This window comes from Callospermophilus lateralis, chromosome 3 (assembly GCF_048772815.1).
Source record: "Callospermophilus lateralis isolate mCalLat2 chromosome 3, mCalLat2.hap1, whole genome shotgun sequence".
NCBI classification, from domain to species: Eukaryota; Metazoa; Chordata; class Mammalia; order Rodentia; family Sciuridae; genus Callospermophilus; species Callospermophilus lateralis.
The window spans coordinates 156,212,146-156,238,499 of NC_135307.1; the positions used below are offsets into that span (position 1 = coordinate 156,212,146).

General features: G+C 42.2%; 1 protein-coding gene across 1 annotated transcript in view; it reads right to left on the minus strand.

Moving 5' to 3' along the window:
- Positions 1-26,354, minus strand: part of Slc24a3 (solute carrier family 24 member 3) — a 518,418-nt gene that overhangs the window by 430,657 nt on the left and 61,407 nt on the right. The window contains exon 2 of the mRNA XM_076851476.2: positions 16,606-16,734. Within this exon, the coding sequence (XP_076707591.1) occupies positions 16,606-16,734 (129 nt within the window). The remainder of the gene's footprint in view (positions 1-16,605; positions 16,735-26,354) is intronic.

The window sequence follows — 26,354 nt, forward strand, 5'->3', positions numbered from 1 at the left end:
GTACTCCTTTACCTGATGGTTGCCTCTGGTCATGGGCACTGTGCTCTACTTGCATGAGGGCAGGCTCCATCCAATGACTAATGGAAACTGGCCTAAAAATACCCCAGCTCCCTTGCCTCTTGGTGGGAGAACTCTGAAGTGTGTGTTCTCCCTTTGCAAATCAAGCCCATTTGCCCACAGTGGGAATCAGGTAACCATGTATTGGGCACTGCATTTTTTTTCTTTCCATTCTCACTTCTCCTCGCCCTACAGGTGTTTCCTGGGACCACCTTCTAAATAATCAAAACACACTCCAATCCTTGTTTTGGCATTTGCTTATAGGGGAACTCAAACTAAGTCAATGTACTTGATGGATACAACAATATATTCATGGTCACCAAGGATGTACCACCATTATAAATATGATTTATGCATCTTAAACTATCTAGTCAAAATCACCTCGTCAAGAAATAAGATTTTTTAAAAAGAAGAATCACAAAGAAACCAATTAGGACCCAACAAAGGGTTCTTCTGGGTCAGAGTGTATTTGGGAAAATAAGGATCTTAATCTTTCCAAAAACCCTAACACATACAATTCCCTGTACTTCAATGCAGGAGGCCTGGTTTCCTTATCTAACCAGGCATCCATTTCCCAATTAAGGTGCTTGAAGAAAGAATGATTTTTCACTCTCTGATGCTGAGATTGTAATGAGGAATTGGCCCAGCTCCAGAACTGAGCATGTGGACATTCTGACCCCTAGAAGCGCTTCCACAACAGAATAATATGGCTGTTTATTCAACAGATCAGACCTTAGCCACCTCCTCCACTCTTCTCTATCTACAGTTTTTTGGACACAATACCTTTATTTATTTGTTTATTTTTACGTGGCACTGGGGATTGAACCCAGTGCCTCATACATACTAGGCAAGCGCTCCACCACTGAGCCACAACCCCAGCCCCTCCATCTATTCTGATAGCTGAACGTGTAGCATTATACCTGGAGAGATGGGACTGATTATAAGTCTTAAGGACCAGGAAGTCCTTGTTCTCCCTGTCCTCCCACCCTTCCCTTCCTAGTCACACAAGGCTTCTGAATCAAATTCATGATTCTATGTTGGAAGGAAGTGACAGGGGGTACTATAAGGTTTAGGGATAACTGGCCCTTGCTAAGTTGCCTTCTGTGGTCAACCAAAGTTCTGACTAAGTTTCCAGACACCAGAAAAGTCTCTTCGAAAGTTGGCCTAAAATAAGCATCTAAGAAAAGTGGCCAAAGTCTACAAACAAGGCATTTCCTAGGGGAAAAAAAATACCGAACACATTACCATTTATCTGGGAATTTTATTCTAGTGCATGTGTTATCTGTATTATAAATGTGTATGTGAATGTCCATACACACAGAAACACATATGAATCTCAAAAACAGTGTGCTAAGAAGGCTTACATCAAACAGCACATATTGCATGACTCATGCACATGAAATTCTAGAATAAGTATCAGAAATCAATTGAGTGGCTGTGTGGAGGTTAGCTGGGCTGGAGATTTTCTGAGAAAAGGTACATGAGAACTTCCTGGGATGATGATACCCTTTATCTCAATAGGAGTTGGGTGCACAGGTATAAGTTATATGCTGGAACTTACTGATGTTCCACTTAAGACTTGTGCATTTCATTGTATATAAATGGAACACAAAAATATGAAAGGTAAATAAATAATAAGCTTTTAGTTAATGATATGAATACTAAAGTACATGATAGGGAATGTATTGATTTTTGCAAAGTTCTCTGAAGTCCACTAAAATAGAATGGATTGGTGGATGGATACAGGTTTAGATACATGTATAAACGTGATAAAGCCAACATAGTTAAATGCAAAGTACGGAGCCTAGGTGCTGGGTCTATAGGTATTCACTGTAAAATTATTTCTGTTTTCTAATGTGTGTTTGCAAGTGTTCATACTAAAATGTTGGAGTAAGAAAAAAAAAGAAAGACCTAAAGGCAAGAATGTTGAGACAGAATGGGGAGAGAGAAGGAAGCAAATCTTCAAATGAACAGCATGAAATTGGGGCATTGTTGGGACAATAATTTGAGATTATTATAATGGTAACTACTGAGAGACTCTGCTCCCCTAGGAACCACTAAGCAGAGCTACCAGGAACCTTAAAAGAAATGTTCTTTTCTGAGCCATGAACCCAAAATGATTCTGCAAAGAGACCAATGTCCTGAATGAAACCAATGGATAAAAAACAGCCAAGAGAGGAAGGACAGCTGTGCTGCTATTTCCTTTTTTAACATTCAGTATTAAATAATTTAATAATGGTTGACAACATAGAGCAGGTAGTGGAGAAATGTGGAAGGACAACATGCATGCACCATGGGTCACCTCTTTTGGGGATAACCTGACTGAAATTATATTTGAAGGGCAGACTCACATCTGAACAATCCCAATGGCGAAAGAGTGCTAATTATCTAATGGTAAGGTTCCCTCTGAGCTCATATGTTGAAATAAGAAGTAGAAATAGAATTAGTGTCTCTATAAAAGAGACTGTGGAGAGTTGCCTTGTCCTTTCCACCAGGTGAAGTTGGAGAGAGAAGGTGCCATCTAAGAACAAGAAAGAGACACCAACTCTGCTGATACCTTGTTCTGGGACTTTCTAGAATCCAGACTGTAAGCAATAAATTGTGTGCTGTTTGGAAGCCACCCACTATGTACTATTTTGTTATAGCAGCCAGAATGGACCAAAACAAATGAGAAGAGAGTCAGTCATAGGACAAATCCCATTTCTTTTCAACCTGATCACAGCCCTTCAATTCCTCTTCTTGATCTACTGGTTTCCATTCTGTACATCCAACTTTGCATACCTGGTCTAAAGCCCCCCAAATCCCCATTATCAATAATTTTTGTATGGATTTGTCCTGGGAAAATCATTAAGATTTGAGAATAAATGAGTTCCTGTCCCCCAGTAAAAAAAAAATGCATTGAGAGACTTATTTTGAAACTCACAGACCATTCTTGTGACCGGCACATTAGCTCTGATAATTAAGATTATTTCTACTTTCCACCTGAATGTTTAAAAGATCAGTACTTGACAGAATTGTTCTATTGCCCTCCGAAAGTGTAAAACTCCCATTGCCTAAAAATTAGAATCAATAGCATGAATAGTAATCACATTCACCTAAACATCAGTGAGACACTGTTTGTGAGGCTCCTTAGGAGTCACACAAAGTGTGTGCTCAGGCGATAGGCAGTCACTCAAGGCTGAGCATTTGCTGTGTGCAAAAACACTTCACATACTTTATTTCACCAACTCTGTGCCAGGAATTATCCCCACTGCCCAGGGGAGGAAGCCAAGGCTCTGGGAGCTTAAATGGCTGGTCTAGGGTCCCACACTCTGTGCATGAGTGTCAAGGTCAACCCCACACACATACACACACCAGATTATGGGACCCAGGCCTGTGTCCCAAACTCTACCCAGGGGTACTTTACAATTATGAAATGTGGGCACCCTTTATCTTCAGGGTCCCTCATGACCTAAGGCAGGGTAGGTACTCTGAGCACCGTTTTAGCAACTTCTAATGAATACACCATGCTCTCTGGATCCTAGTCCTTTGCTCCCTCCAGAGTAGTCTGTCCCAGCAGTCTGCAGCCTATCACCTTTCCTTTCCTGATCCCAACAGTCTGGCCCTGGGTGGGCCCTCAGATCCCCTTACAGGCCCAGGGCTGGGGAGCCCAGGCTGAGTTCATGGAACAAAGGCCTACACAGGGATGGATAAGACACTGGGCTGGGTCCAAATCCATTTTGTTCTCAGTCAGCTTCTAAAAAGGGCCACGAATCTTTTAACACAGGAATTTTATTGTTCAATTAAAGAAATTTCAGCCAAACAAGTGGGATAGCATCAGAAACCACAGGGATGCCCATATGATAACCCAGGTGTGTTCTTATTTAAATGTACTCTCTGAAGTGGACTGTGGGCCCTATTGTGGGCCTAACTAGAGTCCACCGGTTTTGTAGGGCATGCAAAGTGGAGGGGTGGCCATTGGTTTCTGGCCATGGGCAGTTTATGAGGGATGCCTCTGTCCAAGCTCACTCAGTGGGTAGCTCAGACCCACCCTCCTTGCAGACCTGAGCCAGGCTGCTCCCACTATTCAATGGAGCCTGTAGAAACTGCAGGGAGTCTTTGAGGATATTAGCTGGGCCTCACTGGGCCTTGTCCACCTCAGTAGCCTATATCTACCCAGACCTAGAGCATCATACTCAAGGTCAGAGTGTGGCAGGGAGAGCTGGTCAGTGACCTAAGATCCTGCCCCGAGTCCCATAGGCACTTCAGTGCTACACTTAGCCAGCCTAGGCTTCTGAGCAGGTTAAGGAGGCAAGTATTCAGGCAACCCAGGGATAGAGGCAAGATAAGATCTATAGATAGGACCAGGCAAGAATACTGCTTCCAACTTCAACATACAGGTATTTTAAAATCTAGCCAGAGTTAAACTCCACCCTGATGTTTCTAAGAAAGCTTAGAAACAAAATTTATGGTTGCCCAAGATGGAGTATAAAAATGAATATGTATACAGCACAAAAGAAACCTTCAATGAATAAGAAGCCTACAACAGAATAGATTTGGTGTCTTACATTTGGACAGTGATTGCCTATTGTTTGTATTTGCTTGTAGAGGATTGGGAGAAGAAGGGTTGGGAGAAGAAGGGTTGGAAGAACTGGTTTGCAGGCTCAGCTCTCTTTCTCTCAACTAAACAGACATAGTCAATACATTCAGGTGGGTCTAAGGCTGTGGTTCTCAGCCAAGCGGTTCATTACATCACCCAGTATCCTACAGTACTTTCTTATTTAGGATTTTATAACAGAATAACATAAACTGGATTGGTCTTCAACAACATAAATTCATTGCTTATAGTTCTGAAGACTAGCAGATTCACTGGTTGGAGAGGATCCATTTTCTGGTCTATAGATGAAGACTTACCAATGTGTTCTCCTATGATGAAAGGAGAAAAAGAGAGCGCAGGCCTCCTTTTATATCTAAGGGTATTACTCCCATTCATGAGGATGCCCCGTGAATGACTGAATAACCTTCCAAAGGCTCCACTTCCTAATACTTTCACCTTGGAAGTGAGGATTTCAATATATGAATTTTGTGAGGATATAAACATTCATACCATAGCACTAGTTTCTAGGAAACCTAGAAACATCTGAGGCCTGGTTCTCAGTCCAAGAGATTCAATTTTCTTGGCTTAGGGAGGAGCCTAGGTTTAGAATATTCCCAGGTGACTCCATTGAGCTGAGAACAGTGGTCTCATCTAACAACTCTGGAGAGCACCTAACAGGCTTGTGAGGGGCTTGTGAAAACTGGAATGTCTGAACCTTCTTCTGAGAGGCTCTGTTCCAGCAAGACTCAGACTGACAAGCCCTAGGAGCACAGGTGCTGGAGGACCTAGGGCATCTGAGAACACTTGGACAAAGGCAGAGCCATACCCTACTGGCAATCCAGATTTACATATGCAAATGAAGACTGACTTCACAAACCAATAAGGCAAAAGGAAGAAAGCCTAACCTTGTGGCCAGGGGCAAAAGAATACCCTGGTCCTTGCTCTAGCACCAACTAGTGGTGGACTCTGGAAAGTCCCCCTTCACATCTGGACCTCAGCCCTGGCTTGATCTGCAAATTGAGATTATCTGGGAAACAAGATAATTTCTGAGTGATGATTGCCATTCTGACTGGAGTAAGATGAATTCTTACAGTAGTTTTGATTTGCATTTCTCTAATTACTAGAGATGAAGAACATTTTTTTTCATATATTTGCTGATCAATTGTATTTCTTCTTCTGTGAAGTGTCTGTTCAGTTCCTTAGCCCATTTATTGAATGGGTTATTTGTATTTTTGGTGTTTTTTGAGTTCTATATGTAACCTGGAGATTAGTGTTCTATCTGAGGTGCTTGTAGTAAAGATTTTTCCTATTCTGTAGGCTCTCTCATCATGTTATTTTTTCCTTCACTGAGAAGAATGTTTTTAGTTTTAATCCATATCATTTATTGATTCTTGATTTTACTTCTTATGCTTTAGGAGTCTTGTTCAGGAAGCCAACACGATGAAGATTTGGGTTTACTTTTTCTTCTTTTAGGGACAGGTCTCTATTCTAGCGTCTAAGTCTTTGATTCACTTTGAGTTGCTTTTTGTGTAGGGTGAGAGATAGAGATTTAATTTCATTTTGCTACATATAGATTTCCAGTTTTCCCAGCACCATTTGTTGAACAGGCCATCTTTTTTCCACTGTATGTTTTTGGCGCCTTTGTCTAGTATGAGATAACCATATTTGTGTGGTTTTGTCTCTGTATCTTCTATTCTGTACCATTGGTCTAATGTCTATTTTGGTACAAAACCATTCCATTTTTGTTACTATTGCTCTGTAATATAGTTTAACATCTGGTATTGTGATGCCTCCTGCTTTACTCTTCTTGCTGAGGATTGCTTTGGCTATTCTGGGTTTCTTATTTTTTCAAATAAATTTCATGATTGCTTTTTCTTGTTCTATGAAGAATGTCATTGGGATTTTAATAGGAATTGCATTAAATCTGTGTAACAGTTTTGGTAGTATGACCATTTTGACTATATTGATTCTGCCTACCTAAGAGCATGGGAAATCTTTTCATCTTTTAAGATCTTCTTCAATTTCTTTCTTTAGTGTTCTGTAGTTTTCATTATAGAGATCTTTCACCTCTTTTATTAGATTTATTCTCAAGTAACTTATTTTATTTTATTTTTTGTGGCTATTGTGAATGGGGTGGTTTTCCTAATTTCTCTTGCAGTGAATTTATCGCTTATATATAGAAATGCATTCTATAGAAATGTCCCCTGGCTCCCCTGGGCATGTCACTGTTCCAGGAATGATTGAGAAGAGGGGATCCAGGTGAAGAGAGAACCCTCAGAGGGCTGGAGACGTGACCTAGCATTTATTTACACTTTAGACAGAAAGGAGACATGCTCCCAAGTGGTTGTAGGCAATGTGGATCCAAGGGATGCATTGTGGCCAAGACTTCCTCTTGGTTAGATTCCATGGTCTGTATTTCCAGCCACCACAATCCAAAATCCATTGCCTCTACACCCAGGTCAGTATGTTGCTCACTGCTCTGGGGGTGCCTGCAAGGTAACCTCTGAGGAAACTGTCCATGGGTGGTATGGCTCGGTAAGCCTGCTTTGAAGCTTCACTCTGACCCAAGAGAAAAATAATTCCATGAAGTGATGAGTAGTGGACAGATGGTCTGGACACCAGATATTTTGGAATTGAGGGCGGGTATTCCAGATCAGTGATTCCAAAGCATTTTTAGGGGGTTGGAAATTTGCTTTTCAATGACATTTTAAACAGATCTCCAAAACATGGACAGAGAAATGTTGATGATTTTTTATTGTATTGGGTAGAAGAGGCAGAAAGGGGAAGGTAACTGACCACAGACTCCACCCCCACAGGGTGATGTTAAAAGTCCTTAACATGGTCTAGACACTATCGGGGGGAAGGGTCAGGGACAGCAGAGAGCACTTGGTGAGGTCATTCCTGCCTCAGCCTCCCTCCAGGCCACATGAGGCACAGGTCCCAGGGCCTAGGGCTGGGGTCAACAGTAAGCACTTCTGTGAAGGGCTAGAGAGTAAATATTTAAGGCTTTGCAGTCCTGTGGTGTGTGCTGCAACTACTCAACTGTGCATTCATAGACAAAAGGAGCCACAGACAAACATAAATGGATGTGTGTGGCTGTGTTCCAACAAAACTTTATTTACAAAAACGGTCAACAGGCCCAATTTGGCTAAGAGCTCCTGTTTGTTGAGCATTGGCTTCAAGGAAAATGATTTGGAAGTCACTACAGGCAATAATCCCTATGCTTCTTTTCACATTTATGACTCTGGATTTTCAATTCTTTAATTCAATTTGCCTTGTTCTCAAACTTCTAGGCATCAGAATACAGTCATTCCTGACCTTGAGTTATTTGTTCCAAGGGCCAAACAGTTCCAGTGAGCTAATAAACATGAAATGCTTTGGAAAAAAAATCTTAAAGTATTTTGCAAATAGGTCCACAAGAGCACAGTTTATCATCCTTTACCTGTGTTTCAAGAAAATTCCAGGAACCACTCACCAGATTAGGTTCCCTGGGCTACTTAAAGAGCAGAGTTTTTTTTTTTTTTTTTTTTAATGACTCAATAAAAAAAGTCCTAATGGGATATCAAAGCTAGAAGAAATGAATAGTGTCTGAACCTTTTCTCCCAGAGCCTGAGACTTCTAAACTCTTCACTACCATGAACTAGAAAATCCTCTACTCTCTATTTTATCCTGTTTATCTACATTTTTGCCTTTTAGGTCAGAAAATCTCATTAGTCAGAGAGTCATAGTGAATACCTTTCTTTGTCTTCTGTGCGTAGTTCAACCTGTAAAATTTTGCATTGTTGCTGAACTACCCTAAATAACTTAGTCTTAAAATAATCTTGTTCTGCATGTGCCAGCAGGGTGGTAAAATCCCAGTAAATGATCCCCATCAGTCTACCTTCTATCGCATTTCTGGTTACAAGAGATAAAGTAGTTATAATTGATTAAGCACACACTGATTGAGGACCCAGTGCCTTCACAGAGCTTACTTCATTTAGTGATTACTATAACCCCATGAAGAAGGCATCTACTCTACATTTTATATAAGATTGAAATGAGGCATAAAAAAAACTTTAGGAAATTTACCTGATATCACCTAGGTTGGAAGTGATGGAATTTGGATTTAGGATTTAATCCAGAACTCAAAACTCTTTCCACATGATTGCCAAAGACTTCATCTACATAATAACATGCATCATTTCCACACCCCCCACCCCTGCAAGGTGCTTTTTGTTTCCCAAGGAAAAGTTACAATTTACAAATGGACATAACTGGGAAAATTTCTACCCAATGTCAAATTGTCTCAAGTAAAAACAGAATCAAATTGCATCACTTTGACCAGGTGAGAATCATGGTGATTAAGCCAAGAGCTAAAACTGGGCTTAGAAGACCTAAGTTTGTGTGCTACGATTTGTCTTTTTTTTTTTTTCCCCCCTGGTACCAGGAATTGATTCCAGGGGCATTTTTCCACTGAGCCACACCCCCAACCCTTTATTTATTATTATTATTTTTTAATTATTTTGAGACAGTGTCTCATTAAATTGCTCAGTCTGACCTCAAACTTGCAATCCTCCTGCCTTAGCCTCTGGGGTCCCTGGGATTACTACCAAGACTGGTGGGTTATGAGTTTTCTCTATGGAATGACATAATAACATAAGCATACAGGGAAGTTTGTTTTAAATGATGGGGGAAATTAATGTAGCAGAGACTAGCTCGCTTATTACCAAAACGGTTTCATCTTCTTTCTACATCCTGCTAATATACATATCCCAGCCTCCCTTGCAGTTAGAAGTTGTCAGCCAATGGGATGAGAGCAGAACCCAGTATCTAGACCATAAAACCCTTCTGTGCATAATCCTCCATGTTCTTTCCCTCCATGCAAAGAAACACAGTGTCTTGAAGCCAAGTTTGAGGATGGGGAGCCAGAAGATGAAAGGCTCTGGAGTTCAAGGACCACTTCTTGCAACAGAGCCAACCACAGACCAGAACTCTGCATGAGAAAAAGAGAAACTTCTCTCATGTTAAACCCCCAAATCAGTTATGGCAGCTACTATTCCCCCATCTAAACTAATTGAATAAAAAGTTTGATACAAATTAAAAAAACAGATCACATTAGTTTCTAATTTGTTCCACTTAAGAATGCCAATAACTTCTATTGGAATCATTAAGAAAATTACAACTGCAGAGACAACTTAGTGAAAGTTATATGAGCTGGTAAAATAATGTATAGATTTTAAGACTTTAAACTTAGTTCTTTCCTGGATTCAAACCCAACAATATTCACAATGAGGTCATTTCAATTTGTCATTCCTAATATTTAGGATATATTTGGTAAAACAAAAAAGTATTGAAATTAATTTTATCTATTTCTTTGTAATTTTGCCAAGCAGTTTCTGGAAAATCTAAACTTCCATTTGTAATCCACAGTATGATTCTATTGGGCAGAAACATTCTATTCTAGATTGCGTGAACATCCAATTTTGCATTCACTTATTCATATGTATTGTGTATCTACTGAGTAGGAGCTAGATGGCCCTGCTTTGCTTCTGAGAAGTTCTGTGATTGATCTTGGGCAGGCTGTTTATCCCTCCTAGACCTTGATCTTTTTTCATATTAAAAATGACAAAAGATAAATATTTCATACTTTGGAGATCGCTCATAATCAGCTGTCTCAAACCAGCTGACCCCCATGTTATGGTTTAAGCCCCCTAAATGGTTGGCATTCTGATACTTAACATTGTTCATGGCCAGAACCTTGAACAGATTTGTCCTACTTGCCCATCTATGTTTTGGGGTTCTTCTTTATGGACCATACTTACTCCTTAAACCCACCATTATAATGCTTCTCTCACAGGGACTTCTAGCTTTCCTCCTCTATTGCAATTTACATTTATCTCTGAGGTAATGTGGTTTCTGGCCATTCTCATAAACAGCTGATCTGGCAAACACCCCGAAACCCTCACCTTAACTTGAAACACAAATGTCTTCCTCACCTTCCAAGACCTTAGAGCCAACAAAGCATGAGAGTCAGAGTGAGACGACGGCTAACCAAAGGCTTTCTCAGTGACCTCACAGCGAAGCCCACACCAAAGGCCATCTTTTAAAATAGTTTCTTTCTTCCAAAGCTTATTTGAAAGAGGCACTTTGAGGAGAAGCTCATTTCCTTGAAATATCAAAGAACTTCAAACCAAAAGATGATAGATTTTTCTGGAGACATGTTGCAAAGTGAATACATAAATTCCTGCAGAGTATATGCAGAAATATTATGAAGAATTCATTCCTGCTGCAGTTTGTCCACCACCCTCAGTATTACATTTAGCTAACTTAATTTTCCGTGGATCAAATTTATTCAAAGTTAAATTTCTCTTAATAGGTCATCTGAGTAAACAATTTCAAGTGTTATTTGCCAAAAAAACAATATGTTTCCAGGCTTCAGATGAAATCGGCAGTGTCAGGCTAAGAAAACAACCTTAAAAATTCACAGAGAGCTGGAACAATTACAGAAAAAAAAAAAAATGAAGCCTGGAGGTCAGTCTTTGTCATGCAATTCTGGAGGTAAAATAATAAAATTACAAATTTCCACTAAAACCAAGACTTTGAAGAGCAGAAGAATGGCGTTTAAAACACACACACACACACACACACACACACACACATATCAATGTTCTTTAAATGGCCACTGTCACGTGAAGGCAGTGCTGCCACACTAGTCAGTGAGTCAATATTGTCATTCTGAATAGGCCTCCTGCACCCTGGGCTTCATTTTATCTGAAAACTGGATGCTCTGTACTCTTAGCTTTCGAGGAGAGGAGCAGATGAATTAGAAGACAGGTTGAAGTCTAGCATAGAATTTTGCAAAAGCAAAATAAGTTATTAAGAGAAGTGGAGGTCAGTCGGACAAGGTGGTACATGCCTGTAATCCCAGTAGGAGAGGGATCGCGAGTTCAAAGCCAGCCTCAACAACTTAGCGAGGCCCTAAGCAACTCAGCAAGACCCTGTCTCTAAATACATAAAATGTAAAAAAGGGTTGGGATGTGACTCAGTGGTTAAGCGCCCCATTTTGGGGTACGGGGTCAGTCCCCAGTACCAAAACAACCAACCAAAAAAAGTGGATGATGTCGTGGAGTAAGTAGAAGTTTTTGGTCAATTTCTATTCATGAAATTTCTCAGAATTTTTGGATTTGTGCAATGGCAAGTATAAAGAATTTTAAGATCTATTTCACTGGTGAATAAATGGACATCTGAGAAGCAAACCAGCCTGATATCCCCAATAGGAAATACAGTCACAAAACAGGTCATTCAGTCTCTAGTCCCTGAATCTACAGCCTTTCCTCTGATGGCATCTAAAGGCAGGCATACCAAGAATCTGAAAAACCTGTGATATCACAGGTAGCAAATGGATATGAACAGGCATTAAATTAACTCTTGAAATGTGACCTTAATACCATTACTCACATAGCCACCGCCACGGACACACTGGCACCTCGAATGCTCAAGTTCCTGTGGAAATAATCCCCCTATGAACACAGAGGGAACCCTGATCCACCGTCTCTGTTCAGTACCAGGTTGCTGCTGACATCACCACAAATAGGAAGGGAGGCAGTCCAGAAACCACAGGGCTCCTTCCTACCCCTATATTAAGACTTTTCAGAGCAGAAACCACCGTATTCAACCAGCACACATCATATGCATTGCATTCAGGGCCTCTTAAGAGGAGATGAATACAGCAGACCCCCTTATCCACAGTTTCATTTTCTTTGGTTTCAGTGACCCACAGTTTCAGTTACCTGAAATAGTAAATAGAAATATCAAATAGAAAATTCCAGAAGTTAATAATCAGCTCTCAAGCAAAGTTGGAAAGAATAAAAGATAGATCCTCCTTGTGCCCAGCCACCAAACCCTACATAATCCATATTATGTCCCAAAATATTAAATGTCCCAAATATCAAATAGAAAATTCCAGAAGTGAATAATTCATTATTTTTACATAAATTTTATGACAGTATATTGTTATATTTGTTCTATTTTTTATTGTTAATATCTTACCATGCCTGTTATCCTAAGTATGTATGTACGAGAAGAAAAACAGTATATATAGGGTTCTATGCCATTGACAATTTCCACTGGGGGGGCTCTCGAATACTCCCTATGGATAGGGGTTTATTGTCCTATTAAAAATGTAATACTAAATCAGAGCTGTGCATGCCTGTAATCCTCGTGGCTCCGGAGGCTGAGACAAGAGGATCGTGAGTTCAAAGCCAGCCTCAGCAATAGTGAGGCCTTAAGCAGCTCAGTGAGACAGTGAGACCCTGTTTCTAAATAATATACAAAATAGGGCTGGGGATGTGGCTCAGTGGTCAAGTACCCCTGAGTTCAATCCCTGGTACCCCACCTCAACCCCCCGCCCAAAAAAAAAGAATACTAAATCAGGACCTGACAAGCACTTTGGTTATCAACATCTTTTCATGAAATATCTGCTCAGTTGAAACAGAGAAGCAGACCTCCCACAGCATTCTGGGAAGGGCATTGAGGCAACTGGGTGTGTTACCTTGGTTGCGCACATGTGTATGTATGTGTGTGGCAAGTTTTGATCACATTGTTGTTAAACACAGAGATGATGAGCAGAGGTGGTGGTGCTCATTACCATGTGTGGGATATTCAAAGTTTCTCTGTGTGAGAAGAGAGTCCTTGAGCCTCACTTTCCAGCTAACTGGCTGCTCATACTTGGACTACATAAAATTGTGGATTACTGACAAAACTAGATAGTTGCATCTGCCTATTCTTATAGAAATCAACTAGAGCATGTGGCTCTAGAAATCCTGCATGTTGGCCCACCCATAATGTGGAAATGTGCACCCCTCAGCAGACAGTGGGAAGTTCATAAGTAAACTACTACAGCATTAAGCTGTACATACTTCATTACTTCATTACTAATTCTCACAGCAGTCATGAAAGGTTGGAATGATTATTGCAATTTCACAGAGAAGCAGTCAAGCTTAGATAACCTCATTATGTTGCCAAAGCCCATAGCTTTTAATCTGGGATTCAAACCCAGGTGAGCATGACTCCAATACCCAGGTTAGATAGGGGCTTTCAGATATACACATCGCCTTAGCCTTGAGATATTTACAAAAGAGCTGGAAGGACAGGACATGTGTCCAAATACAACAGGAAGTTCTAGACCAGCATATCCAATAGTCCTTTCTGTACTGATGGAAATGTTTTAAAACCTGTGCTGTCCAGTTATGGCAGCTGCATATGGCTATTAGATATTTGACATATGGCTAGGACAACTGAGAATCTGAATTTCTTATTTTATTTAATTTGAATTCATTTATATTTAAATCATCATTGAATGTCCACATTGGTTGGCACAGTTAGAGACATTTCATTCCAATAGCATTCAGAAAAACAACTGGTCCCCACTGTTCAAACAGGCTTTGTGATGGATTACATGCTCTGACAAGTTAGGGTTTGAACAGGACTCTTCCTGTTTCCGGCATGCTCTTCTTCCCTATAGAATTAAGTTCATAATCAAGGGCCCCAAAAATGAAGCCCAGTCCTTTTAGTCTACAGATAAGGAAATCAAGAATGTCTATTCTGGTTCCATATCATTTTTGGACCTGCTATACATAACGTGACAGCTGTCTTTTATTGCCTCCCATTCCCCTCCTAAAGCCATTCGTTTCCTCTCCTTCCCTGTGCCCTCCCTGCCATTTCCAGAAGAGGTTGAATCTGTGCTCTTTATATCAACCAGTTCACATTCCTTGCTACCCACGAAGCTGAGTCCTTCCCTCTCTTGGAATGGCTTTCAATGCACTTGAGGTTTCTACACCTGCCACTCTGAGAAAGCCAATCCTTAGTACAGTTAGCAAGGCACTCAGAGACAGCCTACCCACCTACCCGCCAAAACACAACCCCAACAATAGGGAACAGAAGCCCTCTATCCCCACTGGCTCTGCACATGTCTACACTCAACACAGGAGCCTTGTCACTCTATCTTGTCTACTCTATTCTTTCCATACCAAAGGTGACAACTGGATTCTCTAATACTGAGTTTCCTGTCTTTTAACATTTCACTCAGCATCAGCTCTTAGTTGAGAAAGATGTTGTCATGGTTTGGATATGAGGTATCCTCCAAAAATCTTCTGTGTTAATGGTGAGAGGTAAAATGATTAGCTCATGAGAACTGTGACCTAATCGGTGTATTACTCCATTTGAAGATCTAATAATTTGAATGGACTAATTACATGCTGGGGCACACTGGGAGGAAGTTAAGTGACCACGGACATCCTTTGGGGTTTATATTTTTGTTTCCTGATCCTCCCCTTGTCTCCCTACCTCCCAGCTACCATGAGCTGAGCAATTTTTCTCCCACACCCTTCTGCCATGATGTTCTGCCTCACCTTAGGCCCAAAGTGATGGCATCAGTTGACCACAGACTGAACCTCTGAAACCATCACTCCATCATAACCTTTTTCTCTTCCAAATTGGTCTTGTTGGGAATTTTGGTCACAACGATGTAAAGCTGACTAACATAGATGTTGAAAAAAATGTTTGACTCCAGGACCAGATCAGCTAACAGAGTCCCTGGCCCAGAAACTGCACTGTTCCTGTCATGTCCTTTAGGACTCTTAGAATCTATATGGCTCTATTCTCTCAGCTGGGACACTCAAGCCCATCATGGACATCTTCATTTCTAGCTAATACGCTTCACTAACCTTCAAAAATGTTCCTTGTGAGCATTTAATAACCACAGTAACCTTTGAATTCTCCAACTTGAGGAATATAGGTTATGTAGGGTTTGGGGGCTGGGTACAAGGAGGATCTATCTTTTATTCTTTCCAACTTTGCTTGAGAGCTGATTGTTAAGATTCTCAGTATGGTAGTAAAGGTACTTCCATCTACCTTCCCCAAACAGAATAACTACACAACTTCCTGAAACACTTTCTATACTCAAACGTAGGTAGTTTTTGTGGATGCATTGATGACTGTTATATCCATTCATGATGACACTAAAATCAGACTGGTTTTTGGATGTGGGATCAACATGTTGTTAAGCTCATGGGCCCTTGGAAAGAGCCCACATGTGTCCCAAGTGCACACTAGGAAAGGAAGGGAAGCCCCAAAGAGCTTGGAAGTCTATGTCAGGGTCATAAAATATGGCTACAGACCTAATCCTTCCCACAGCTGGTTTTTGTATAGCCTGTGAGCTAAGAATGATTTAAAATTTTTTTTAAAGCAATGTTAAAAAAAAAAAAGACACACAACTTTTTTAGAGACTGTATTACAGACACTATTTTACTGCCTGGCTCTTTCCAGAACAAGTTTTCTGACCCCTGTTCTAAATTTTTAGCAACTTCATCCACCCAGAGGCATACTTTTCAGTTTCCAGGACGATAAACTGAGTCCCAATAATCCCTAGTTCCCATTGATCCTCTTTGAATTTATTTTCTTTTTCAGGTCAGTAATACTAGAGGTAAAATGTTCCATGTATCTTTCCAAGAATAGGCACAATACATATCAAATTAGAACAAAAGATAGATGCATAAATGCATATTTACTTCTTCCAAGAAGATCAACGTCATGTATCTTTCCTGTGACAAAATCAAGGCTCCCGATTAAAGACCAGTCAGAAAGGATCCTAGGAATCAAAGCAAAGAGAGCCGCAAAGCATCCTCACTCATCCTTCTCCTGTCACAGCCTCTCACTTGCTAGTATCAGACTCCATTTGATATCAGTATGAAATCAGGACACCACTGACTTTGACTTACCTTCTTCTTAACTCCACTAGGAAAAGAAGACAGAGCTGGAAACATACCTGTAAAATCCCTTTGTTTCTCACCTTTGAGTTTCTTAGACAGCTACCCTAAATGTCCTTCATGTGTCTCAGTATTTGAAATCAAAGGCAAAATATGTCATCCAGCCCTTCCTCAGCCATAACCAAAGAAAATGGCAGCCACCACTGAGTACATAGACATTGCTGTTACCTGGTTCAGTGCAGTTCTTGCTGCTCCGGAATCCTGTATCTTCAGAAGTTAGGGTATCATTCACCTGCATTAGCTTCCTTCCTACCATCCATTTTCTGTCTTCCCCTATGAGGTCCATGAGGTCAAGCTCTGGAGAAAAAAAAAAAAGACAACCACCACACATTAACTAACAGCTGTTTCAGCCTTTACCAATGCTGGGTGTGCAGTGCCTTTACCAGCCATGATTTTCTCTGCCTTGCCTAGATCCCCTCAAGCCATCCTGCCTTTACCCACCTAAGGGCTTTCACTAGATTCTATTGGGCCCAACAGAGGCAACCCTCAGCCAATGATACCTAGAATTTGTTGTATAAATACCTAACTGTTTGAATGGGATGACTTTATGGTGTGAATTCTAAACGGGTTCCTAAGTTGTTCCCAGTAATTGATAATTGATACGCTCCAATTATCAACAGTATAATTCCCTCGATAAAGCACATTTCATTAGTGGTTGTCTCTTCCCTGTCTCGAAATTTCCTGCACCCAATGCTTAGAAATCAATTCTCAAATTGGAAAAGTATTCCAGAAATGTAGCCATTGGTCTATTTGCAAGCTATCAATACTCCCATTAAGGCCAATTTTAAGTTACCTACATGACATCCCTGAGAATAGAATTGGGAAGATATGAGTGCAGTCATTTCCATTATGTCAGCAAAGCTGGCTTCAGCCTACCAACCACTGGCATTTCTTTATTCAGAATTACCTTCTGAATAAACCATCTGCCACTGAACATGAGCTCAGGATCTGTCTCTTGGGGTTACCCAAATTAGGTTACCATTTCACCATCTCCATGTTGTTAAGCTCATGGGCCCTTGGAAAGAGTACACATGTGTCCCAAGTGCACACTAGGAAAGGAAGGGAAGCCCCAAAGAGCTTGGAAGTCTATGTCAGGGTCATAAAATATGGCTACAAACCAAATAGTCCAGTGAGCACCACAAAGTAAGTTTTTTTTTTTAAAAAAAAAAAAAAAAAGAAAGAAAAAGCAGAGCACAGAATACATGTTAGAGGCTGAGCATGTGACAGAGTTCAGGTCGCTGGCTAAGATGTCCATGGGGATGGAAATGCCAGGGGAAAGAACAGAGATCAAAGGGCACATACAAGGAAAGAACACAATCTATTCTGTTTAGGACATGTTGAGTTTGAAGTATCTTCAGGGTATCAAAAGGTAAGTATATGATCTGTGGGTAAAGATTCCTCAGGTGAGAAAATTAATGTACAGAAGGCCCCAAGAGAGTAATGAGCAAATAGGGAAGAACATGAGACGTATGTCTATATGTTCCATGTGAAGATAGAGATCCCGGGATGACGACTGAGAAGGAATGGAAGAAGAAATCTTGGGAAACCTGACATTCCTCCAGGGCGCAAATAGAGTAAAAGAATCAAGCAAAGGATCAGGGCAGGAAGGGAAAGAGCAAGGGAACATGGTATCACAGAAGGGAGGCAGAAAGAGAATTCAAGAAAAGAATAGTGAATGGGTGGAGCTGAAGAATATCATGCTAAGAGAAATAAGACAATCCCAAAATGCCAAAGGCCGAATGTTTTCTCTGATATGCAAATGCTAATTCACAATAAGGTTGGGGGTAGGGAAAAACAGAGGTACTCTGGACTAAGTAAAGGGAGTGAAGGGAGGGTAGGGGGTATGAGGGTAGGAAGGATAGTAGAATGAATCAGACAATATTACCCTATATCCATATATGATTACTCGACCATTCTACAGTGTAATTCTACATCATGTGCCACCAGATGAATGAGAAGTTATATTCCATTTATGTATGATGTATCAAAATGCATTCTACTGTTATGTCTAACTATTTAAAACAAACTTTAAAAAAAACACTCAGATAAATAAACAAATAAATAAATGGGAGCTAATGGCACCTATTAAAAAAAAAAAAAGAAAAGAGTAGTCAGTGGTCCTAACTATCATAGACAACTTTAAAAAGACAAAGGCAAAGAAATGGCAATTTGAACTAGACATCAGGGGTCATTGGGAGATGGAGGCAACCAATTAAGATGGCTCTTTCTAAGAACTTGGCACTAAAGGAAGAAATTATATGAGACCATGACTAAGTCTTGGATGTCTAGAACAGTTATGGTCAGAAAATGGCCATAAATTCAAGAGAGGGCCTAATTTATGGTTCCCAGGGCCTTCATACAAGGTCACAGAGTTCACCCAGCCATGTTGACATGGTATTCTGAAATGGTCAAGGAAGAGCCAAATGTCATCCTGCTCCCTTCTCTATTCCTACAGTGGTTCAGTTCCCATGTGATTTCACCTTCACTATTAAATTTGATCCTCACGGTACCACTCGGGAAAGAAAGCGGAAACATGAACATGGTTTCTCCAACACCTAATCAGTACTGGCTCAAGAGTTGGTGCCCAGTAGGTACAAGTTGAAATTATCATTCCCATTGTACCATAAAGAGAGACTCGTGGAAATTTCTGGAAATGACAATGTTTGTGGGCACCTCACCCAAGCCAAAAGAACACATAGAGTATCACATACTAAGGTCTTTCTCAGTCAAACACAGCTCTACTCCCTGAGGTAAAATTATCAAGATGCCTAATTATAACTTATATGTATTGGTCAGGACATCCCCAGATTTTTTTTCTCAAAAAAAAAAAAAGGGGTGGGGGCAGGTACACTGATGCATGCTTGTAATACCAGTGGTTTGGGAGGCTGAGGCAGGAGGATCGCACATTCAAAGCTAGCCTCAGCAAAAGCGAGGCACTAAGCAACTCAGAGAAACCTTGTCTCTAAATAAGATCCAAAAAGGACTGGGGATGGGGCTCAGCAGTTGATTGACCCTGAGTTTAATCCCCAGTACCAAAAGAAAGGGGTGGTGGTGGTGAAATGCTAATAATTTTTAGACTGAAATACAAAAACCTACATTGTAGCCACAGATATCACCTTATCCAAAATTGTCAAAACACCAACAAAGGAATAATTCAAAGTTTTCTAAGCATTTGTGCCATTTGGTTGAATGGAATGGTTAACTCTTATGCTTGAGAATAAGAAGAGGAAAAAAATTTCAAGAATTCATGAAAAAACAATAAGGTCAGAGGATTTAAACTCCAACAAGCAGTCTTCAATGTGAATGTAATATTATATCATCAAAACAAAAATGACCTAAAAGTGTGGATAAAGGCATTTCCTTCATCTCAGGCTGGGTTTCCTCAGAAGCAACCCCTCAGGGGAAGATGTGAGCACCACTGGTTATATGGGAGGTGATTCCAGGAAGAATCTATAAGGAAATAGGGAAGTGGGGCAGAGAAGGTATGCTTTAAGCCAGTTGCCAAAATGAGTGAGGAGACCCTGATCCTTGTTGAAAGCTCTTGGGAGCCAGGGTATACATGCATCTCAGACACCAAGATGTGAGGGAGCTTGGGTATTTATCCGCCTACTACTGGTCTGCCATTAGTTGAAGACTGTTCCAGAGGACATTAATTCTCCATAATTTTCAACCGACCACATACATATCTAAAGTGAGCTCTGGTGCCCAGCAAGGATCCTGGACAATGAGATGCAAGTTCTAGAAGCTGTAATTTGCCAATATGCACAGAAGAAGCCAGTGCATGGGATATGGACAGGGCACCATGTAGCTGCCAGCCCACGTGGTATCTAGAGAGTCATGCTGAGGCTGGCTGACTGGCCATTTACTGTTGTCATAATCTGGGTCAGAGAAAAGCATTCTATGGAACTGCAATTCTAAGGTTCAGGAAGACCCCAAAGATCTGCAAAGAAATAAATGTATCCCTTCCAATAACTTCCAAAGTTCTTTTTTATGCCAAGTTTCCATGGTTCTGTAATTCTAAGAGAAAAGCTGATACCAATTAAGAGATGTAAAAGTAAAGCCAGCTATTGTAGCAGAAAATTAGAGGATTTTTTTTTACATAATGATTCAATATCTTCAGGAATTAGAGACTATTAAGGCAGCACCTCTAGATTCCAAAACCTACAAACTTTTATCTCAACAAAAATATACTTGACCACTGACCACTGATATAATAATACAGAGACTACAGTCTGAGAAAATATGATGAAAACATTGCATTTCATTCATTTTCCTTCCAAGTGAGAACCAAGTTTGACAGCATTATAACCCAGTGAGTTCACTTGTCCTCACAAAACTCCCAGTGAAGGAGAAAACAGCAATTGATTCTGTGGTCAACTTACCTTCAGGGTAAATAAGGCAAAGCAGATGTGATTTGCCTAAGATCAGAGTCAACCCATGGGCCACTTCAACCACCTTTAATAGCTTTCCTGTCTTCCACTTATTGAGTGTCTGTTGTATACAAAGGGCTTTCTATTCTTCAACATGTTTCATCTTCACACAAATCCTACATGGAAATATTAGCTCCATGTTTGCAAATAAGGAAAGTGAGGCACTCTGAATAACTTGTCCAAGATTAAGCAAGCAACAGAATAAAAATCTAAACCCAACTTAACTGACTTCAGATTCCAAATTTTTGGTAGTCCCCTGGATGGGATGAAATTCATTGTGGTTGCACTGTCCAGACAATAGTAAGGTAGATGGATAGTGTAGTCCAGTGAACACTGCCTCACTGGAGCTATGTTCCCAGAAACTATTAGGAATAACAGTGAGGCACAAGCATCACCCCTGGGAAGCATCACAAACAACAACAACAACAATAAAAAGACCTTACTAAAACCCCACTCTATGCCTGATGCTCAGCTCAGTGTAGATTTCATGGGGACTAAGCTGGTCCCACTGGCCATGACATGGAGGGTTGCATTCTTGTATTTAGGGAGGAGGAGCAGAGGGTGGTCAGTAGGGAAGCTGTGGAGGGTGGGGTGGGCAAAGGGGATCCCGAGAGGTGCCCACACTCGCTGCTTTCACTGCTCTCTCCTTGCTCACCTACCCCAGCTTCCTTGCACTTCTCTGCTACAGCAAAGAGGCTGCTCCACAAAGCTACACTTGAGCAATGTCAACAAAAACACTTGGCCCCTGTCCACCGCATTCTTGGCTCCTCATCTGCCAGGCCCTGGAAGTTGCATGTTGGCCTAATTAGTCAGGGGAAGGGGTGAGTGTCGGGGTGAAGAGGGGCGGCTCCCATGACACATGTCACCAACAGAGGCAGTTTGTATGACTGTGGGCTCCAAAAAGGGAGGACAGGAATGAAACTGGAAATGGTGTGGGGTGCTGCTAGGAGGGAGGAAGCCCAGTTCTCAATCCGAGCCTCAAGCTGCATGCACTGAGGAAGGAAAGAAAGGGGAGGCTGCATGCCAAGTTTCCATTACAGAGCTATGTGCTCACCCTCCTGTGTGTGCTCGCTCTCTCTCTCTCTCTCTCTCTCTCTCTCTCTGCTTGCTTTCTCCATCTCTCTCTGTCTCTCTCCCCCTCCTCCTTCTCATGACTGGAGCATAGAGAGCCCAAGGATTTCTGACACCAAGAATGGGTCTCCTTGGGTCCTCCCTGACAAACAGCCCCAGTTCACAGCCTTCATCCCAAGTCTAACACACAGTCTCCTGTGAGCAATTTTATCCCATGGGGCTTCCAGGCCTAACTGAGTGCTGACCCCAGGCCCAGCAGGGAGGTAGGGCTGCCTCCTTTCTGCTGAGGGGATTAACTCCTTCAGACACCTGGGGAAACAGCTCAGAGGGACTGTGCTGCATAATCAGCAAAAGCATCTTTTATGTGCCCAAGTATCCTTCCTGTACTATCTCACCACCTCCTCATATAGAGTGCTGCCCATTTTTTTTTTTGCTGCTGCTGATGGAGTTAAATAATCAAGCTGGGGACCAAACCTACATCTGACTGCAAAGTCCAGGTATGCAATTAACACCTTCTCTGGGAGTTTTGGGAGCCTGGAGGAGTAGTCTTATAGAATCAAGGCTTTATAACCTTATGTCTGAGAGGACATACTAACTTTCCCCTCCCTGTGAACTAAAACGGTGAGCTGCTTTTTGTAAACTAGAATGGAGAGGGCCACCATTCTCAGATATCCAGAGAACCATGCAACAGCCCCTGCCCCCATTTTCAGATGCAGAAACTGAGTCTTGGAATGCCTGCTTAATGCATCCACCTAGAAAGAAGTTAATGGGCACAAGAAACACAGCGATGGCAGTCGCCACTGACTTTGGCTCTCTGGGCTGGCTCAGAGCTCCTCAACCAAGGCTATAAATACCCCACCCAGCAGTTTACACAGCTGCGTCTACTCTATGCACCCCAGGTCTTCACCCCAGAGTTGGAGGTCAGGTTTACATAAACCAGCTGCCAGTGGACTGCCTTCTGCAGACTCCAGTGAGCAGCACCACTCTCCCAATGACCCCCTTCCTTTCCCTACACCTTGAGTCTCAGGAGGCTTTGCCTGGTGATTCTCACCCTTTGTGAGTGAAGAGAGGGAAGTGGAGTACTGGTTTAATTCATGTGGATATTTTTGCATGGATTTTTTTTTTTTTTTTTTTTTGAGACAGTGTCTCACTGTGCTGCTAGCTTCAAACTTGCAAACCTCCTGCCCTAGCTTCCCAAGCTGGACTGACAGTTGGCTTCACATGGATTTTTGAGGGGGGATTGCAGCGAGGTACCAGGGGCACTTGGCCACTAAGCCACTTCCCCAGCCCTACTTTGTATTTTTTATTTAGAGATAGGGTCTCACTGACTTGCTTAGCACCTCGCCATTGCTGAAGCTGGCTTTGAACTCCTCTTGTCTCAGCCTTCAGAGCTGCTGGGATTACAGGCATGCACTACCATGCCTGGCTTCCACGTGGATTTTTTTAAACAAAATCTTCCCTTTGCATTTGTTTGTGGTCCTTAGAAAGGAATACAAATTGTAGAAAGGTTGCAACTCACTAAAGAGACCTCTCCAAAACCACCAGGAGGAGAGAAGCTGGGAGCTAAATAAACTCTGCAACTGGGTTCCCTCAACTCCCTCAACTTCCTCAAAGCTTCCCCAAAGACATGAGAGATCCAGAAAAGGAGTCTGGAAGAAGAACTCAGTTGCAGAGAGGTCATGGATTCCATTTAAACTTCTCTCCTTCCAGCTGTTTCCACACTATGTCTGGTGGGCAAAGGGACTCGGAGAAATAGGCAGGCTGGGTCAAATCCTCCCCCCAGTGTCTCCAACTCAACTATGGCACACACAGACAGCAGCCTTCGTACTTGACTTAAACTTCTTCCCAGAACCTCCACTCCAAGAGGAAACATATAGAGATTGAACCCAGCTGGGAATCTCAGTCCCTCAAAGGAGACCTCTCTTTCACTCAGAGGGGAAGGGGAAGCAAGTAACCAACCCCAGTCACCTGCTCAATCGAAACAGGGCATTTCACTTGATGCCCTGTCCTCTGCACCTAGCAGCATCAGAACCTCCTGGGGCCTGAGTGGGAAACTGCATTTAACAAGACTCACAGGAGATCCTTTTGGGCACACTGGGGTCTGAGTTGCTATTACGAACATGATCAGCAAGAGGACTACAGAGCATGCAAGGACCTGGCATTGTTGCTAGGCCAAGGACACAGGGAAAGCAGGAAGAAGGGAAGGCAAGGACCTAATCAAGCTGCCAGGGCTCTGGGGCTTCCCCGTGAAATGGGTGATATTCAGTGATGTGCTGCATCCGTGGTGACTAACCCCATTACCAGTCGCCATGCAAACTTACCCAAGAAAACGCAAAGACAATGGCCAGCTTCCTCACTATGTCCCACCCAAATCTCCTCGTCTTCCTGTCCACCTCACACTGATCCCTCCACTGTCTCCCTCCTCTATTGCCTACACTGACCCTGACAGTTAGTGTGTGGGAAGGGGTGAGGTGGCTGAGCCCCTAGCAAGGATGGCCTTGGGAACAAGGGACAAACCAAAGCACCCAAAGGCCTGAGCCAAGAGTCCAAACTGGCCCCAAATGCATATTCTTCCACGGATATTGGAAATACCAAGACGGGTTGTTTGTGTGACTGAGACTATGGTAGGGGAGTCCATACAGCCTCCTACTCCTCACTGCTTACCCTGGGAAGCCCTTCTCCCAGGCAGCCTTCCAGGGCCCCCCAGGAACCTGCTCACCGGTTTCTGCCTGTCTTTATTCAATCATTCATCCCCAGCCTCTGGCTTTTTTTCTTATCATTGGGTCTCTAGCCCCACCTGCCCCCCAAAAGCTGGCCTGAAACTTAGCAGATGCATCATAGCCATCATGTCCTAATGTTTCATTAAGGCCATCACCTGGGGAAGACTGGGGGGTAGTCAACAAACCCCCAAGAGAAGAAGGAAGCATTGAGTGGCCAGGGAAGATCCCAGATAGGCCAACAGCACCCCTCAGGATCATGTCCTTTGACTTGGGGGTTAAGTAATAGGCACAGGGATTTTACAGGCAAATCTGAACCAGAATCCGGATTTTCTGGGATCTTAGCCTTGCTACTCAGAGGACCAGCATATCCATATCACCTGGGAGCTTGTGAGAAATGCAGAATCCTGCATCAGACCCTGTGCTTTCATAAAGTGACTCATGTGCACACTGGAGTTAAAGATGGATCGTCCAAGTCCCCACTGTTTGATCTCTCGGTCTCTCAAGTCCAAAATCAGAGTTCCCCTCAACATCTCCAGGAATTTAAAAAGCCCTTCAGAAAGACCACATAAGCCCCCACTAAAGGTGGGCTTTAGCATCCACATGGGGTCTGGACACCCAGAGACACTTCCTCCCTTATATGCCTCAATAGTACCCTTTTAAAACTGCCTTGAGAGCCTTGAGAAACATCAGGTCCCAGCAGCCTGGTTTCAGAGCATTCACTTTTCACAGCAGCCCCATCTTTCTTTATTGAACTACTAACTAAAGCAAATGGGGCTGTTCAAACAACCTGCAGGGCTGACCCCCAGGAGTGTACCCTTCCCAGAGCCTGCCTTCCTCTTTATGATCTGTAGACACCTCAGGGGTCCAAGCTTAGCCCTGAGAACTCACTTGCTTCTCTGTCTCCCTTTTCTCTGCTCATCGCTACTCCTGAAGGCTCTCTGATGTCTTTTGATGACTTTCCACAATCTGCACCAGCCCCAAGGCTCCGGTCTCCTCATGAATCTCTCTCTCCTGACTAGTCTCACTTGAAGAGGACCCCCTTCCTCCCTCTTTCTCTCTCTCTCTCTCACATACACACACATGCACACACACACACACACACAAAAAACATCCAATGTCTATGGGGTTTTCTTGCAATGGATTAAATGCTTGTATATCCCACTCATTTATGTGTTGAAATCCTAACCCCCTATGTGATGATAATCGGAAGGTGATTAGGTTTTACAGCTGGGTGTAGTCACTGAAACCCATGGATGGGATTAATGCCCTTATAAAGGGACCCCAAGAAGTTTTCTAACCTTTTTTATACCACATGAGGGAGGACACAATAAGACAGCAGTATGCAACCCAGAAAAGGGCCCCCACCAGAACCTGATCATGCTGTTCCCCCGATCTCAGACTTCCATCCTCCAGACCTGTAAGAAATAAATTTTTCTTGTTTAAGCCACCAAATCTATGGTATTCTTCTATACCTGGCTAAGACATTTATCAAACATTAATGCATGTATATGCACATAACCTTGTTTAAATGCAGATTCTGAGTCAGGAGACCTGGGATGGGCTCTGTGATTCTGTAGTTCTTACAAATCCCCAGTGGATGCCAGCACTGCTTATCCAAAAGCCACTCTGAGCAGTGAGACATAATAATATCTTTAAATAAATGCATGCATGCATTCATGAAAGGGTCTGACTTGGT